The sequence below is a fragment of the Gastrolobium bilobum genome, unplaced genomic scaffold (genome assembly GCF_033153095.1).
Source record: "Gastrolobium bilobum isolate Gb01-03AN ecotype WA unplaced genomic scaffold, APGP_CSIRO_Gbil_v1 utg14709, whole genome shotgun sequence".
In the NCBI taxonomy this organism is placed as follows: domain Eukaryota; kingdom Viridiplantae; phylum Streptophyta; class Magnoliopsida; order Fabales; family Fabaceae; genus Gastrolobium; species Gastrolobium bilobum.
In genome coordinates, this window is record NW_026897963.1 from 170349 (window position 1) to 185520 (window position 15172).

General features: G+C 37.3%; 1 protein-coding gene across 1 annotated transcript; it reads right to left on the bottom strand.

The window, feature by feature from the left end:
- Positions 1–572: 572 nt before the first annotated feature.
- Positions 573–3164, bottom strand: LOC133311790 (receptor protein kinase-like protein At4g34220). The gene is made up of 2 exons (XM_061512891.1): positions 1404–3164; positions 573–1195 (listed from the first exon to the last, which is right to left on the bottom strand). The coding sequence occupies exons 1-2, from the start codon at positions 3064–3066 to the stop codon at positions 573–575; spliced, it is 2286 nt and encodes a 761-aa protein (XP_061368875.1). The 5' UTR covers positions 3067–3164.
- Positions 3165–15172: the final 12008 nt, after the last annotated feature.

Here is a 15172-nt window from a genome sequence, read left to right on the forward strand (position 1 = left end):
ATGTTTAATATATTAGGAAGAAACCACATGCATTGACGTTGAATTACTGATATTAAAACCAGCAATCAACAGGTCGTTGTAGCAGTGAATATGAACGTGAGTCTTTTAATTTCCTCGAGGCTAGACAAAACAAAAAAAGCATATTTGTCTTAGTATCTTAATCCTCATATAAAAAGGCTTGCTTTTGATTATTCAAAAACCACCTGAAAAAACAACAAACTAATAATTACAGAGAACACATTATTATTATATCAAAGACTTTAGATCCAGTGTGTCCAAAATTTTTGTGGAGCATAAATCAATTACTCAACCCCACATTATTCATATGTACGACAAAACAGTAATCGCATCTTGCACAAGCTTAATAGTGTTAATAGGCCATGGTCTCCACCAAAAGCATCTTATACAGACAAGGATTCGATTCATTGGTCAAAGTTACTATTATTGCTATCTCGCATAAACAAACACTTTCCTCTAATCTTTTCCTTTCTTCATTCTAATTCGAGTCGACAAAAGATTGAAAAAGCTAAACATCTTGATCTAATAACGGGGTCCCAAATACATCATTATCATCAAGAATGAATGCTCTTGTCCAAGATTTGTAGAGCCTCTTTCATTGAGGGTCTCTTTTGTGGTACAAGAGAAGCACAATTAAGCCCCAACTTGAAGCACGCCAGGATCACATTTTCTCTACCTTCCTCCATTTCAGATTTGATGTCCACGTCAGCCATCCTCAAGAACCGGGTTTTCTCCTCTTCAACCGAACCGGGGACAGGCCACTGGTCCAACTCCCGGTCCGAGAAAACCCTCCCAGTGAGAAGCTCCAACAAGACAATGCCAAACGAATACACATCCCATTTGGGGTTGGGTTTGATGTTTTGAAGTGACTCCGGTGCTTGGTAAGGCATTTGGTAGGGGCTAGAATCCATGGGGTGGTGGTGGTCTTGTTGGGTTCTTTGATTCACCATTAATTGTCTGGCTGAACCGTTTGCTCTCTGGTTTATGTCATTCAAGAGGAGCCGGTCCAGCCCAAAATCGCTGATAATGGGTTCCATTTCTGAGTTTAATAGGATGTTGCTTGGTTTAACGTTGCCATGCACGTGTTTCTTGTCATGAATGAAGGCCAGGCCTCGTGCAACCCCTTTTGCTATCTTCAACCGCACCTCCAATGCCAAGTTAAAAGGAGATGATGAACCTCCTCTTCCTAAACATTAAAAACAACCAATTTATCAAATGACATAATTCACATAATCATGAACATTAAATCAAAAAACACCTTGGAGTCAGAAAGCTGAGTAAGTGAAGATGAGAACATATGTTTATCCCGAATTGGACTATTTGAGAAGTAACAAATGGATTGAAATATCTAAAAAAACACACAAAGCAATGGAGAGTGAGCTTACTGCAACCAATGCTAGCGAGGTTTCCATTGGGAACATAGTCAGAGATTACAAGCTTCTCATCATGACCCCAACAGAAAGCACGAACCTTAACCAAATTGGGATGGCGAAGTTTTGCAATGGAACGCACTTGGTTCTCAAAGTCCTTCATCCTTTCAATCCCACACTCACCAACCCTTCTAACAGCAAAGGCTCTCCCATCTTCAAGCACTGCCTTGTACACGATGCTCGCGTTGCTGTTTCCTAAAATATACGCTGAAGCCTTCAGCAAAGTCTCCAACTCCAGCCTTGTCTCGCCGTCCACGGTTACAAGAGTTCCTTCTTTCGGAAAGTTTCCTGTTTGTGCCGTGATTTCAACGGTGGTGTTTTCATGGTCACTGTCAGAGCTTGTTGCTTCTGAAGTCTCTTCTTTGATTGTTAAGCATGATGAACAAGGAAGTGAGGGTGTTCTCACAGTCGGGTCTTGTTTTGCAACCGTTTCTTCTTTCTTTTCTGAGTTGGTAGTAACAGCAACAGCAGCAGCAGCATCCATGGTTGGTTTTGGATCTCTTCTCTTTCTTTGTTGGTAGACGAAAAGAATGAACAGAGCCAAAACGGCCACGCCGACCAAGTCTCCTACCACGATGGCTGCTATGGTAGCAGGTTTTAGACCACTTTGTGACACACCCTGAGAATCACTGGAGCTGCCTGTTGTGTTTGTTGTTGGGTTTGTGTCAATAGTTTTTGGAATGGCTGCAATTGCTGGTGAAGATGTGTTGGTAATGTTGGGTGGAGAAGTAGACATAGTAGAGGGAATAGAGCACAGAATCTTCAGGGGCTTGCCGCATAGATCAGCATTCCCAGATAGCAATTCTGTTTTAAGGTTCAACAAAGCCAGAGACTCTGGTATTGGCCCTGTCAGATTATTGAATGAGAGATCAATTGTAGTGTTTCTAGGAATCTTTTCTGCAAATGCTGGTGGTATCGTTCCTGAAATCTTATTGTAAGAGACATTCAAATAGCGCAAGCTTTCACCACCAAAGTCATTTGGGAGAGAGCCATTGAGCAAATTGGAGGACAGATCCAAAATCTCAACAGAGTTGAACCCATTTGGGATTCCACCAGAAAAATAGTTACTCTTCAGAGAAACAACAGTTAGATTTTGTAAAGCAGTGAGATTTTCTGGGATCAACCCGGCAAAGGCATTGTCAGAGAGGTTGAAAAATTGAAGGCTTGTCAATTTACCAATCAAGTTAGGTAGCTTGCCTGAGATAACATTGTTTGAGAGAGAAAGCACTTGAAGCTGAGAATAGTTGAAGATAGAGATAGGTAGAGAGCCGTTGAATAAATTGTTGGAGAGATCAAGATGGCTAAGGTATTGGATCATCCCTAATTCTTCAGCAATGGAACCCAGAAGCTGGCTGTTTGGAAGAACCAAGCTAGTCACTCTGAACAAGTCAGGGGTACCAGGGTCTTCAATTTCAGTGCATGTAACTCCATGCCACGAACATGGAGTTGCATCATCGAAGTTCCAACTCTCTAAGACTGATAGTGGGTCGCTGAGGATGGAGTATTTGAATTTAAGTAATAGAACCCCATCAGAGTTAAGAGCAACAGATTGAAGTAGTAGAAGAAGAAAGGATGAAACTCTCCACCACAAATGGAGATTATGAGAGTTAAGGCTCATGATTCCCTGAGATGATACAACATATTGACAACTACAAGTCCATGGTGTAGAAAAAGAGCTCTCAGAGCACAAGGATGGAGGGCAAGAGACAAAGAAGAAAAAGGATATGGTTACCAACTACAACTTTGTTTGTTTTGTTCACCAAATCTTTGATGAGTGTGATGCTTGGAATGGGGTGTGGTCAAGCAGCAAGCAAGGGGGGTTAGAGAATTAATGGAAAAACATTTTTGGGAGCAGCTAGGATAGGTTGGAGTATTGCAGACAAACAGGCTGTAAGAGGACGAAATGGGTACTAAGAAAATAAAGGAGGAACTGGATTGAGTAGTAGAAGGAAAGTGATAGCAGAAAGCAAAGATAATTCTCCTGCTTTGTGCAGTTGATAACATTGAACTGAACCTAACCGAAGCTAATAATAAAAGTAAGTTGTATGGTACTGCTGTGCTAATTCTCTCTCTCTCTCTAAGTATTAAAAAGACAAAATTTACTTCAGACATAATTGGTGAATCGAACAGAAAGGAATCTAATTGGTACTACAAGACACCCAAATGAGTTGGAGCCCATAACATGTATCAGAGTATCTGGAGACTCCACCACTTCACCCCCCGTGAATTTAGTATAGGTGAAAAATGAAATTTCTAGGAAGGGTGATTCATTTACATTTTTTACACCGTCTTTTACATTACTTTTTTTCTTTTTTAATATGCAGATTGTTATGACATAAGATATACAGTTTATAGGAATTAGACATTTTTAGGCACTACATTGACATTTAGATTCAAACTGCAAAAGTGATTTGCAGATATTACAATCATTTTACTTATAGCTTAGGCTTTTAGAATAAGGTAGTTCTCTCTCTCTCATTTGTAAATACATTGCTGGCAAACAAGAGTTACAATAGTTATGGGCTTACGGTGATTCAATAACAAGGAGAATGCAATTCATGGCAAAATGGATGACTGTGGAATTTCTTATGAAAGAGCGAATGGACAATAAGCTCAAGTCATGTGACCCAAGGGACTAGCGCCACTTTTTCTTTGTTTTCTGTTTGGTTCTGTTGGGTTCGATACCATCTGCGTTTATTTCCTATCACGGTCCAATTCAATTGTGGGACTGTGATAGTGGGGCTGAAGTACTTATGTCTTCTTATAAAAATTACTCATGATATTTTGACACGAATCAATGTGCTAATCCCCATTTGGACACATGTGCTTTCTGAGTTGAAACGTACAGTTGAACTAGATGGGATCACGGGTGTAAATTATCTGGAGAGGAAAACATTTCACCAATCACCACAATTAAAGGCCATTCATTGCATAGCAGCAGTAAATGATGAGGTGTTTCTGTGACTTCACAGATTGCTACTTTATTAACAATTATATGTAGTCATGGCAACCGCTCACATATGTCACCCTCAATTTTCCTAAATAATTGACACTGAAGGCTTCAAAAGGCATGTCATGGAATAGTCCTAAGTCCTACCTTCAAAGTTATTAAATTAATTATTGTCATCATGAGTGTAGGTCTGAGCAGGCCGCAATTTTTAAGTGTGAAAACTTCATAGCCCCAAGGGGAAGCATAAAATCCAAATTAGTCACGAGGTTACATAGTTGTTTTAACACATGCACACAAATTTAAATTTATTTATGTGTGTGTGTCTGCGTGTAAAGATATATATCTTATTCATGAGTATCTTTGTAATTTCTGAAAAGGGTTAAAACTTTCACATGAGATGAACGCTGTCCAAGACTAAGAGCAGGCGGTTTTAAAAAAATAAGGCACTGTCCAAGTGATTATTTCCATCTGAATACACTAATATTTGTGACTTGATTGTCTAAATTCTCAAGACGCGTTTCAATGAGTCCGAAAAAGCCTTACTTGCAGTTACATATGAGAAAAGAATGTGGGAAAAGTTCATCACAACTTTTTCTATAACTAGTGACCAATAGTGTTTATGTTTATCCATTTGAGAAGGAGTTTTGCAAGTTGCAAGGAAAGAAGCTTGGACCTATAAAATGGGAGAACTTACCAACGGAGTTTCTGAGATGTATATTTAATTACAAGGAGGAACTAAATAACTATTATAGATGGTTAATTAATCATTACTTTATATAGATATTGGTCCGTTGCAAACTGAAGAGTACCTTTGTCCTTTTATAATAAGTCTCTTATTATATTCTAATCTATGATGATAATGTTAGAATTGAATATCCACACAGATGCAAGAGACAACCATATTTGTGTATCTACAAAAAATCTTTTCTTTTCTATTCTTGCTTTCTTGCTCTTTTTCTTTTTTCTCTTGATCTACATTTCATACAAACTAGCAAAGGCTATTTATAAGCTATAAAACTGACAAACATAACTCCACACATAACACCCTCATTACTTTATAACTGACATAACTGACTCATTAATATTCTAACTGATATAATTGACTCATTAATATTCTAACTGACACAAGAAACTAAAAAACCAAAACTGTTAAAAAAACGGACATTTAAAATTTATACCAACAAAACTCCCCCATAAATTTTAAATTCTTCTTTCTTTCTTCGCATTACTCCTGCTTTTCTTCAACTTTCTGATCGCGCCTGTTTTCTTCAATCTTGATCACTGACAAAAAACATCTAACACCTTCCAACTTAATTAACTCAAAAAAAATATCTCCCCTGCAATTATTTTTCTGAACATATTTTATTTTATCTGGTAGCTTTTTCAATTTGATATTTTCAGTTTCATTAGCAGGACTTTCCTTGTTTCCATTCGCTGCATCTTCTTCACCTGCAAGTTTCTCGTCACCCAAATTCTTCTCAGTTTCATTCGCCACTTCATCAGTTGCTTTCACAATTTTATTTCCTCGTCCAATCCCAATTTCTGGGTCATTGGTATTGTCAACAAAACCTCTTTTTCTCTTCAAGACCACATCCTTTTCTTCAAATGCACCTTCCATTTTTTCGCCGTTCTCGGCTCCTTCATTGCCGTCTTCCTCGCACCTCCTCAATGGCATCTCGGACCAGCGACCTATGCCGGTCGCCGACGTCGACCTCGTCACGCCGGGGTCGAAGTCTCTTCCAAAACATGAACTCAGTGATTTAGCCGGGATCTCCCCCATACCGGTTATCAACATGAGACTCGGATTCGCAGTCTCCTCCAAGCCGGTCTCCATCAAGCATCTCGGATTCCACGCTTCTCGTTCCTTTGCGGGCTTCTCAAGCTCCTTCGAGATCTCGTCTTCTTTAACAGAAGTTGCTGTCATTCGCAGCTTAATGATATATAAAATTGGGTCTATTATATAGACCAAGATTTACAATTGGTTACATCAGGAAATCAGCTAAACTTAAGGAACAGAAAGCATAAATCAAGCTAATCTATTTACATCAGGAAATCAGCTAAACTTAAGGAACAGAAAGCATAAATCAAGCTAATCTATTTACATCAGGAAATCAGCTAAAACTAAGGAACAGAAAGCATAAATCAAGCTAATCTATTTTAATATACAAGGTAACAAACCGTGATAGTTACAATCAGGATCCTAACAAATTAATGCTACTCTAATACTCCCCCTCAAGGTGGAGCATGGAGGGAGGAGATGCCCAACTTGGAAGTCAAAAAATCGAATTGTTTGGATCCAAGTGCTTTGGTCATAATATCTGCGGGTTGAGAACTAGTGGGGATATGTTGAGTAGAAATAGTCTTGCTGAGAAGATAGTCCCGAACAAAATGGCAATCTAACTCGATATGCTTGGTACGCTCATGGAACACTGGATTAGAAGCAATATGAATAGCAGACTGACTGTCACAAAACAGTTGCATAGGGGCTGCATGAGGAATATCAAGAGAGCTGAGAAAAGACTTTAACCAAATAAGCTCAGAAGTCGCAGCTGCCATGGCACGGTATTCAGCTTCAGCAGAGGAGCGGGATATTGTGTTTTGCTTCTTGGTTTTCCAAGAAATAGGAGAATGTCCAAGAGTAACAAAATAACCAGTGACTGATTTTCGAGTCAAGGGACAACTAGCCCAATCCGAATCACAATAGGCACGAAGAAGAAGATCACTGTCAGATCGAAGAAGGAGTCCTTGGCCAGGATTGGACTTAATGTACCGAAGAACACGAATAGCCGCATCGTAATGTATCTGCATAGGATGCTGCAAAAACTGAGAAAGTGTGTGAACTGCATAACTAAGTTCTGGTCGTGTAATCGTGAGATATACAAGACGGCCAACAATACGTCTATAACGTTTAGGATCATCAAACGGAGGTCCTTCAGCAAGAGCAAGCTTGTGATTGGGATCCATAGGATAAGCAACCGGTTTACAACTTTGAAGTCCACATTCCTTAAGAATATCCAAAGCAAATTTGCGTTGAGTAAGAAACAAACCGGTCTTGCTTCGAGCAAATTCAATGCCAAGAAAATACTTGAGGGGACCAAGATCTTTGATTTTAAACCAGGTTTGTAAATGAGCTTTGACACGGTCACAGAGAGAAGGATCACTACCTGCCAACAAAATATCATCTACATAGACAAGTATAGCAACATAATGGGAACCAGTCGAGTAAGTGAACAACGTATAATCAGCACGAGACTGAACAAAGCCGAAACTGAGGAGAGAACTACGAAGCTTAGCAAACCAATTTCGTGGGGATTGCTTGAGACCATAAAGTGAACGTTGAAGCTTACAGGCGTGACCAGACTTGGTTTGGGAGAAACCGGGAGGAAAACGCATAAAGACTTCTTCATCCAAATCGCCATGGAGAAAGGCATTTTGAACATCCAGCTGAAAAATGCTCCATTTTCGAGCTACAGCTACAGATAAAAATGTACGCACACTTGTCATTTTAGCCACCGGTGCAAAAGTCTCAGTGTAATCTTCTCCTTCGATCTGATTGTTCCCAGCAATAACCAGACGCGCTTTATAGCGTTCAATGGTTCCATCAGAATTGTACTTGATGCGGTACACCCACTTACATGGAATAGCTTTCTTACCAGAAGGGAGAGGTTGAATTTGCCAAGTATGATTGGCTTCCAATGCATCAATTTCGGCTTGCATGGCTTTCTGCCAATGAGGATATTGCATAGCCTCTTTAAATGATTTGGGTTCCAGGTTACTATCCACGGCGGCAAGAAAAATCTGATGGTGCGAAGAAAATAATGCATTAGAAACATAATGATCAATGGAATATTGAATACCTGAGTCGATTGGAGAAGTGGAGAGACGAGGAAAGGGTGTAGTCATTGTGTTGCATACATAATCCTTTAAATGAGATGGGGGACGTCTGGCACGCTGTTCACGAATATCTGCCACAGATGCAGTGTTGGGTTCTGTCAACGGAACCGGTGAACCAGGGACATCCGTGGATGAAGTAATAGAACCCGGAACTGGGGAGGACGAACTCCCCCTGTCATCAAGCTCCGCTGTGGGAGTATCAATAGCAGTAACAGGTGCCACATCATAATCGGTGAAGACAGCTTGTGGTGACGGTACATGGACAGAAGGTGCAGATGAAGTTGCAGCCAATGGAAAAATAGTTTCATGAAATAAAACATCACGAGAAACAAATATTTCATGAGTGGAGATATCCATGACCTTCCATCCTTTTTGTTGAAAGGGTAGCCAACAAACACACACTTACGGGAGCGAGGAGCGAACTTGTCATGTGGTTTGGGTAAAACAGTAGTGTAACATAAACTCCCAAAGACCCGTAAGTGATCATACTTTGGTGGAGTGCCATGCAAAACTTCATAGGGACACTGACCACCAAGGAGTGGAGTCGGTGTCCTGTTGATGAGGTGAGCAGCGGTCAAGATGCATTCTCCCCAAAGAGATATAGGTAAGTGACCATCAAAACGCAAAGCACGAGCCACGTTGAGGATGTGACGATGACGACGTTCAACGCGTCCATTTTGCTGTGGGGTGTAAGTGCATGATAATTGATGATGAATACCGTAGGATGAGAGAGCCTCTTGGACTACAGATGACAAAAATTCAGTCCCATTATCACTCTGAATTCGCTTAACAGATGCATCATATTGGGTGCGAACCAAGTGGAGAAACCGAAGTAAACATGTGGAAGTTTCAGTTTTATTGCGCATCAAAAAAATCCAAACATGTCTACTAAAATCATCGACTACAGTTAAAAAATAGCGGGCACCAGTTGTAGATGCCATATGATATGGCCCCCATATATCACAGTGAAGTAAATCAAAAGGATGTAAACAACGTTTATTATTAATAGGAAAAGGACTTCGTGGTTGTTTGGCTTTACAACAAACGTCACAAGGAGCCAAATTATTTGCATTGGAAATAAAAGGTAACAAAGATAAATAACGGGAAGATGGATGTCCTAGACGACGATGCCATAGTGCTGCAGAATCTGACGTACTGGCAACATGAGCAGAAGCTGATGATGCACACAATATATACACCCCTTCTCGTTCAACACCCGTTCCAATCGTCCTCTTCTGCTTTAGGTCCTGTATCAAACAAACAGAATTAACAAACAATGCCAAGCAAGACTGGCGCAGAAGCTGAGATACAGAAATCAAATTACAAGCCAACGAAGGGACATAAAGAACATTGGAGAGATGAAGAGAAGACCAAAGTAATGCTGCCACATTGCGTAGCAATATCATGAACTCCATTCGGCAGTCCCACAGAACAAGGAGAAATAGAATGCACATTGGATAGATAGGAGAGTGTGCCCGTCATGTGTTGGGATGCACCACTGTCGATGATCCAAGATGGGTGTAGGTAAAAGGGTGACTTAGAATCAGAAACCTTGAAGGTTTTAGGTGCGGAAGTCATGATGAAAAAAAAAAAAAATGAAGGCTTGTTGATCGTCAAGCTCTTGATACCATAACAGAAGTTGCTGTCATTCGCAGCTTAATGATATATAAAATTGGGTCTATTATATAGACCAAGATTTACAATTGGTTACATCAGGAAATCAGCTAAACTTAAGGAACAGAAAGCATAAATCAAGCTAATCTATTTACATCAGGAAATCAGCTAAACTTAAGGAACAGAAAGCATAAATCAAGCTAATCTATTTACATCAGGAAATCAGCTAAAACTAAGGAACAGAAAGCATAAATCAAGCTAATCTATTTTAATATACAAGGTAACAAACCGTGATAGTTACAATCAGGATCCTAACAAATTAATGCTACTCTAATATTCTTCCTTATCCTCTCTATCCGTCTTCTGAATTGACTCGCCGCTCTCAGCGTCTTCGATCACGGCTCCCATAGCCGCAGTCATCGTCTTTTTCTCTGATTCATCTCTCTCACGCTCCAACGCGTCGATCTTCTCCGCGGATACGTTGCCGTTGGCAACCTCGGACTCCGCCATCTCGGTCTCTTCTTCATCCGCATGATTCTCGTCATCTTCATCATCATCATTGATGATTTCATCTTCTTCTTCATCAATCAGATTAAACCGTCCAGGTAGATATTTCGCTATAAAGGCTATTTGAAAATCCTTCCACATATTATTAAAGTCGCGGCAGTTCCATGTATGGAACCATTTGATTGCGCTTCCTCTGAGTCTTCTCATGGCCACCTGCCATTTGTCCTCCGTCCAGATTTTTTCTTTCCGAAAATGTTACTTCAAATATATAAGCCAATCCAATGCTTCATCCTTATCTACATGAAAGAGTGGCACCTCTAACTCGCTCTTTTTCTCCATAGCTCTGATACCAATTTGTTAGAATTGAATATCCATACAGATGCAAGAGACAACCATACTTGTGTATCTACAAAAAAACTTTTCTTTTCTATTCTTGCTCTTTTTCTTTTTCTCTTGATCTACATTTCATACAAACTATCAAAGGCTATTTATAAGCTATAACACTGACAAACATAACTCCACACATAACACCCTCATTACTTTATAACTGACATAATTGACTCATTAATATTCTAACTGACATAATTGACTCATTAATATTTTCTAACTGACACAAGAAACTAAAAAATCAAAACTATTAAAAAAACTGACATTTAAAATTTATACAACAGATAAAAGGGTAATTATGATGATGTGTATTTTGATTCTTTTATCTAGGCTGAACTTGGGAGATCAAATTGCTGATACAATAGTGAACAGAGAAGCGAACTATTTTCACAAGCATTATTATGCATGTTGCAAAAGTTTCTTTCAGCTATGATTGGGAAAACTCATGCAACGGAAGACAAAAAATTGAATGGTCTTCCAAAACTGCTGCTTATAACAGGACCGCTACTAGAAGCAATGGTCCCAGAATGGAAGCCAAGATATTCAGTTGGTGAAAAGCCTCTATCTGTCTTATGGACTACATAAAATCAATATGGCTAAAATGTAGGAAATCTTAGATTTATGCGGAAGCGATTTAGGACCTAGTACATTGGTATGCTTATGTTTCACAATTACCTCTCGGTACGCAGGTCTCGTGTAGAATCTTTCCTTGTAGGATTCCTCTTCACGAACAGCTCACCTCAGCGCCGTAGCATGAACAACCTCCTTAAAGCTGGACTGTGGCAGATCTTCCAAACTATCTCTCGAGGAGGAAGGGGAAGTGTGTGGACACTGATTAGATTCTGAGCTTACCTCTTTCTCACAAAAAGACCTTGGAGACTGATGACTTAAGAAGTACTATTTATATGGGTTCCAAGAAACCCTAGCTCATTGGGCTCTAAGTTCCTTGGGCTCTTCTCATACTAATAACCCATTTGAGCTTTAGTAAAAAAGCAAACCCAACATAAAAATGGTGACTATCATCTCCACATGCAGGACCAACAATCATTCAAAACGCCCAAAAAAAGAAAAAGAAAGAATTCTAGTGGGTTTGCTAATGCAAGCTGCAAATCAATGCAAGTGTCATAACATAGAGATATGGTTGGAATCATGTGCGTGAGATAAGAGATTCATGCATGAGATTTCTGTGGTGAATATTCGAGACCATGAGCTTCTTTTATGATTCACATGTTAGACTTTTACCTTGAATTTTGGTTTGTTAAAATTTGTTAAGAGAGAAAAATGTATATCATTTTAAAGGACACAAAATTGTGTCATTTTAAGTGAGAGAAAAAGATAGATTAAAATGACACACCTTTTTTCCTTGTTAAAATAGATTAGATGCATAGCAGATGCAATGTTGTGAACTAGAACTCCTATAAAAGACTTTAATGTTATTTACAATATAGGTCTATTAGCAAGGGTGGATTGAGAGAGGAGCTAGCATTAGCGGTTTCCTCTATCTAAATTTTAATTTTTCTATTATTCTAAGTATAAAATAAATTTTTTTTAAATAAAAATAGACTATTAGTACTGATAGTTAGCCCCTTCCTCAAAAATATTTATAATAATTAGTATCTTCTATTACTTTTAATAATATTTGTAATTTTAAAATTTTATTTTCACTCCATACTATAAAAAATCTTGGGTTCACCACTGCATATTAGGCTGTTAGCCAATATGTGATGGATGAATTAGGTTAATTAACGAGTGAATTGTTAACATGAGCTAAATTATTTGCACAATTGCAAAACTCTATCTCAGTAGAATAGTTTTTGTGACAAAGGTGAGAAAGAAATAGTAGAACACTGTAATATGTAATATGTATGCATTATATATTTACAAAAAAAATAAAAAAATAAAAAATAAAAATATGTATGCATTATACAAAAGTTTAGATTCAAAGAAACTACTATTAAAGAGACAGAACGTATATACTTCAAAATATTCTAAATTTAGTGAGGTACCTAGATATTAAATAAGAACTAGCAACTGCTTGCCTGGTTTAAAGTGACACTCAACAATAACATGGACGAAAGTTTATAATATTTCTTCTAGTTGATTAACAAAAGATGCATGCAAAAAATGGAAAAATATTCTCTCCTGTTAAATAGTTATAAAAAAAGGAAATAAGAAATGGTGGTGTGGTAAAATTCCAAAAACCCGACCTTGCTTTACTCAAAGTTGTCCAAAGTGATTGCTTTTATTTATGCATCTATATATATATGCTCAAAGTAGTTTAAAGGGATAGCAGGCTGTACCCACTTTCCAAACCACTTAATTCTTTAACTTTTCTCTTTAGGTCAGGTCGTCTTGCTCTTTCTTTCTTTCGGTAGTTATGATGCATTTGTTTCTTTTTTTTGATGTTTTCTCAGCCTATACTACCCGTAGGAGGAGCTATTAAACAACTACACTTATTATGACCATTAAATATATTGATTAGCTATTAAACAACTACACTTATTATGACCATTAAATAAATTGATTACCTAACATGGTCGATGATGACAATATTGCCTCATCACATGTTTGCCAATGTATGCCAAAACCAAATGCCACAATTTTTTTTTGGCTAGTCAAAGATAAATAGAACCTTGACGGACTAGTCAGTTTTTTAAACAGACTACGCCTCGTGATCCCGTCGATATAACCAAAAATAATAATAAAGGAATAGAAGGAAACTTACAATATTTATAAAAAAGAAAATAAAGAAAAAAAGAAGAATGACAAAAAAAATTAAAATTAAATAAGATCAAATATATTGAAAACTTATAACATGGGAGAAAAGATTAAAAGTAAAAAATAAAATAAAAATAGTCTAAAAAAATGAAGACAAAAAAGAAATAAAAGAAAAAATAAGATCAAATATATTTTAAATAAAAAATAGATTAGGGCTTAAAAAAATAGATTAAGGAAAAAAAAACACGAGAGAGATTGGAAATTTACAAATTGATTTATTTTTCTTTTGTCTTTTTTATCTTATTTTTTCTTCCGTCTCTTTTAATAGTAATAGAAAAGACTAAAAGTGGAAAAAAAATATAAGAAAAAAAAAGATAAAATATTTCTTTTTTTTCCTCCTATTTTCCTAATAGAAAAGACTAATAGGAACTCGGTGAACCGGTCATCTATGATGCACAGACACGGACACGGGACATGGGACACGACACGCCGACAAGTTAATTCAAAAAGTGTCATATTTTAACACGTTGAGACACGTTTTGATATTAAATAAATTTTTTAATATATATAATATAATTTATATTTAATACATATAAGAGTCCATAATAAGTCATATAACCAATCAAATATTTAAATTTCATAACATAAATATAAATATAAATAATTTTTCGTACTTTGTTAATTTATCATGTTAAATTTTATAACAAAAAAAATTAATTTATAAATTATTTCTTTTATATTTAGTTAACAAAATAAAATTAAGATTTAAAAAAAAAAACGTGTCCGAGCGTTGACCGCGTGTCGAAAAAAGTTGACTGCGAGTCGGAAAAACGTGTCGGAGAGTTGACCGCGTGTCTCCAAATGTTGACCGCGTGTCGAAACATGTCCGTGTCGGACACGTGTCCGACACACAGATTTTAAAAAAATTTGCGTGTCCGCGATTTCCAGCCGGTCATCTGACCGATTCGTTTATCATATTGGATCGGCAAAGTACCAGACCCAGTGCGACCCGACTAGTTTTTTTTTTTTTCAAAAAATTCCAAAAATTTTTTCCAAAAAATATTCATAATTGACATATTTAAGTGATTTGTTGCTTATAGACTTACATAAGTTATGCACCTACAATATTAACATTATCTCAGTTATGACTATGCAGGAAATTTTGATTTGATTTATAGTTAGAGATGTTAATTGGACAATAATGTTTGTTTGATCCTTTATTGGACAATAATGTATAATTTATTATTTTCTTATATTAAAATATTTAGAATTTATATTAATTTTTTTTAACTATTTGAGTATGTTTGTAATTTTTTTAATACAAAATATAGATGTGCATATAATTACCGAGTCATACAATTCAATCAGTAATTCACTGATTGAACCAGTGATTCAGTGATCCGATACCTCAATCGGATCAATAATCGGACTGATTTTAATAACATTGACTATTGAAGGTATATATAAGTCCAGCAAATTGCTTTTTATTGATTATGGTCAAGTTTTGGGCTCCATTGGCCATGGTAGTGAGAACTTCTGTCAATGGCCCAGAAAAGTCCAAGAATAATATGGGCCTCCCCATTGGCAGCCCATTAACGCTTTGGAACTGAAAAGTGTTCGAATCTGAGAAACGCAGAAGACTGAAAAGGACCAG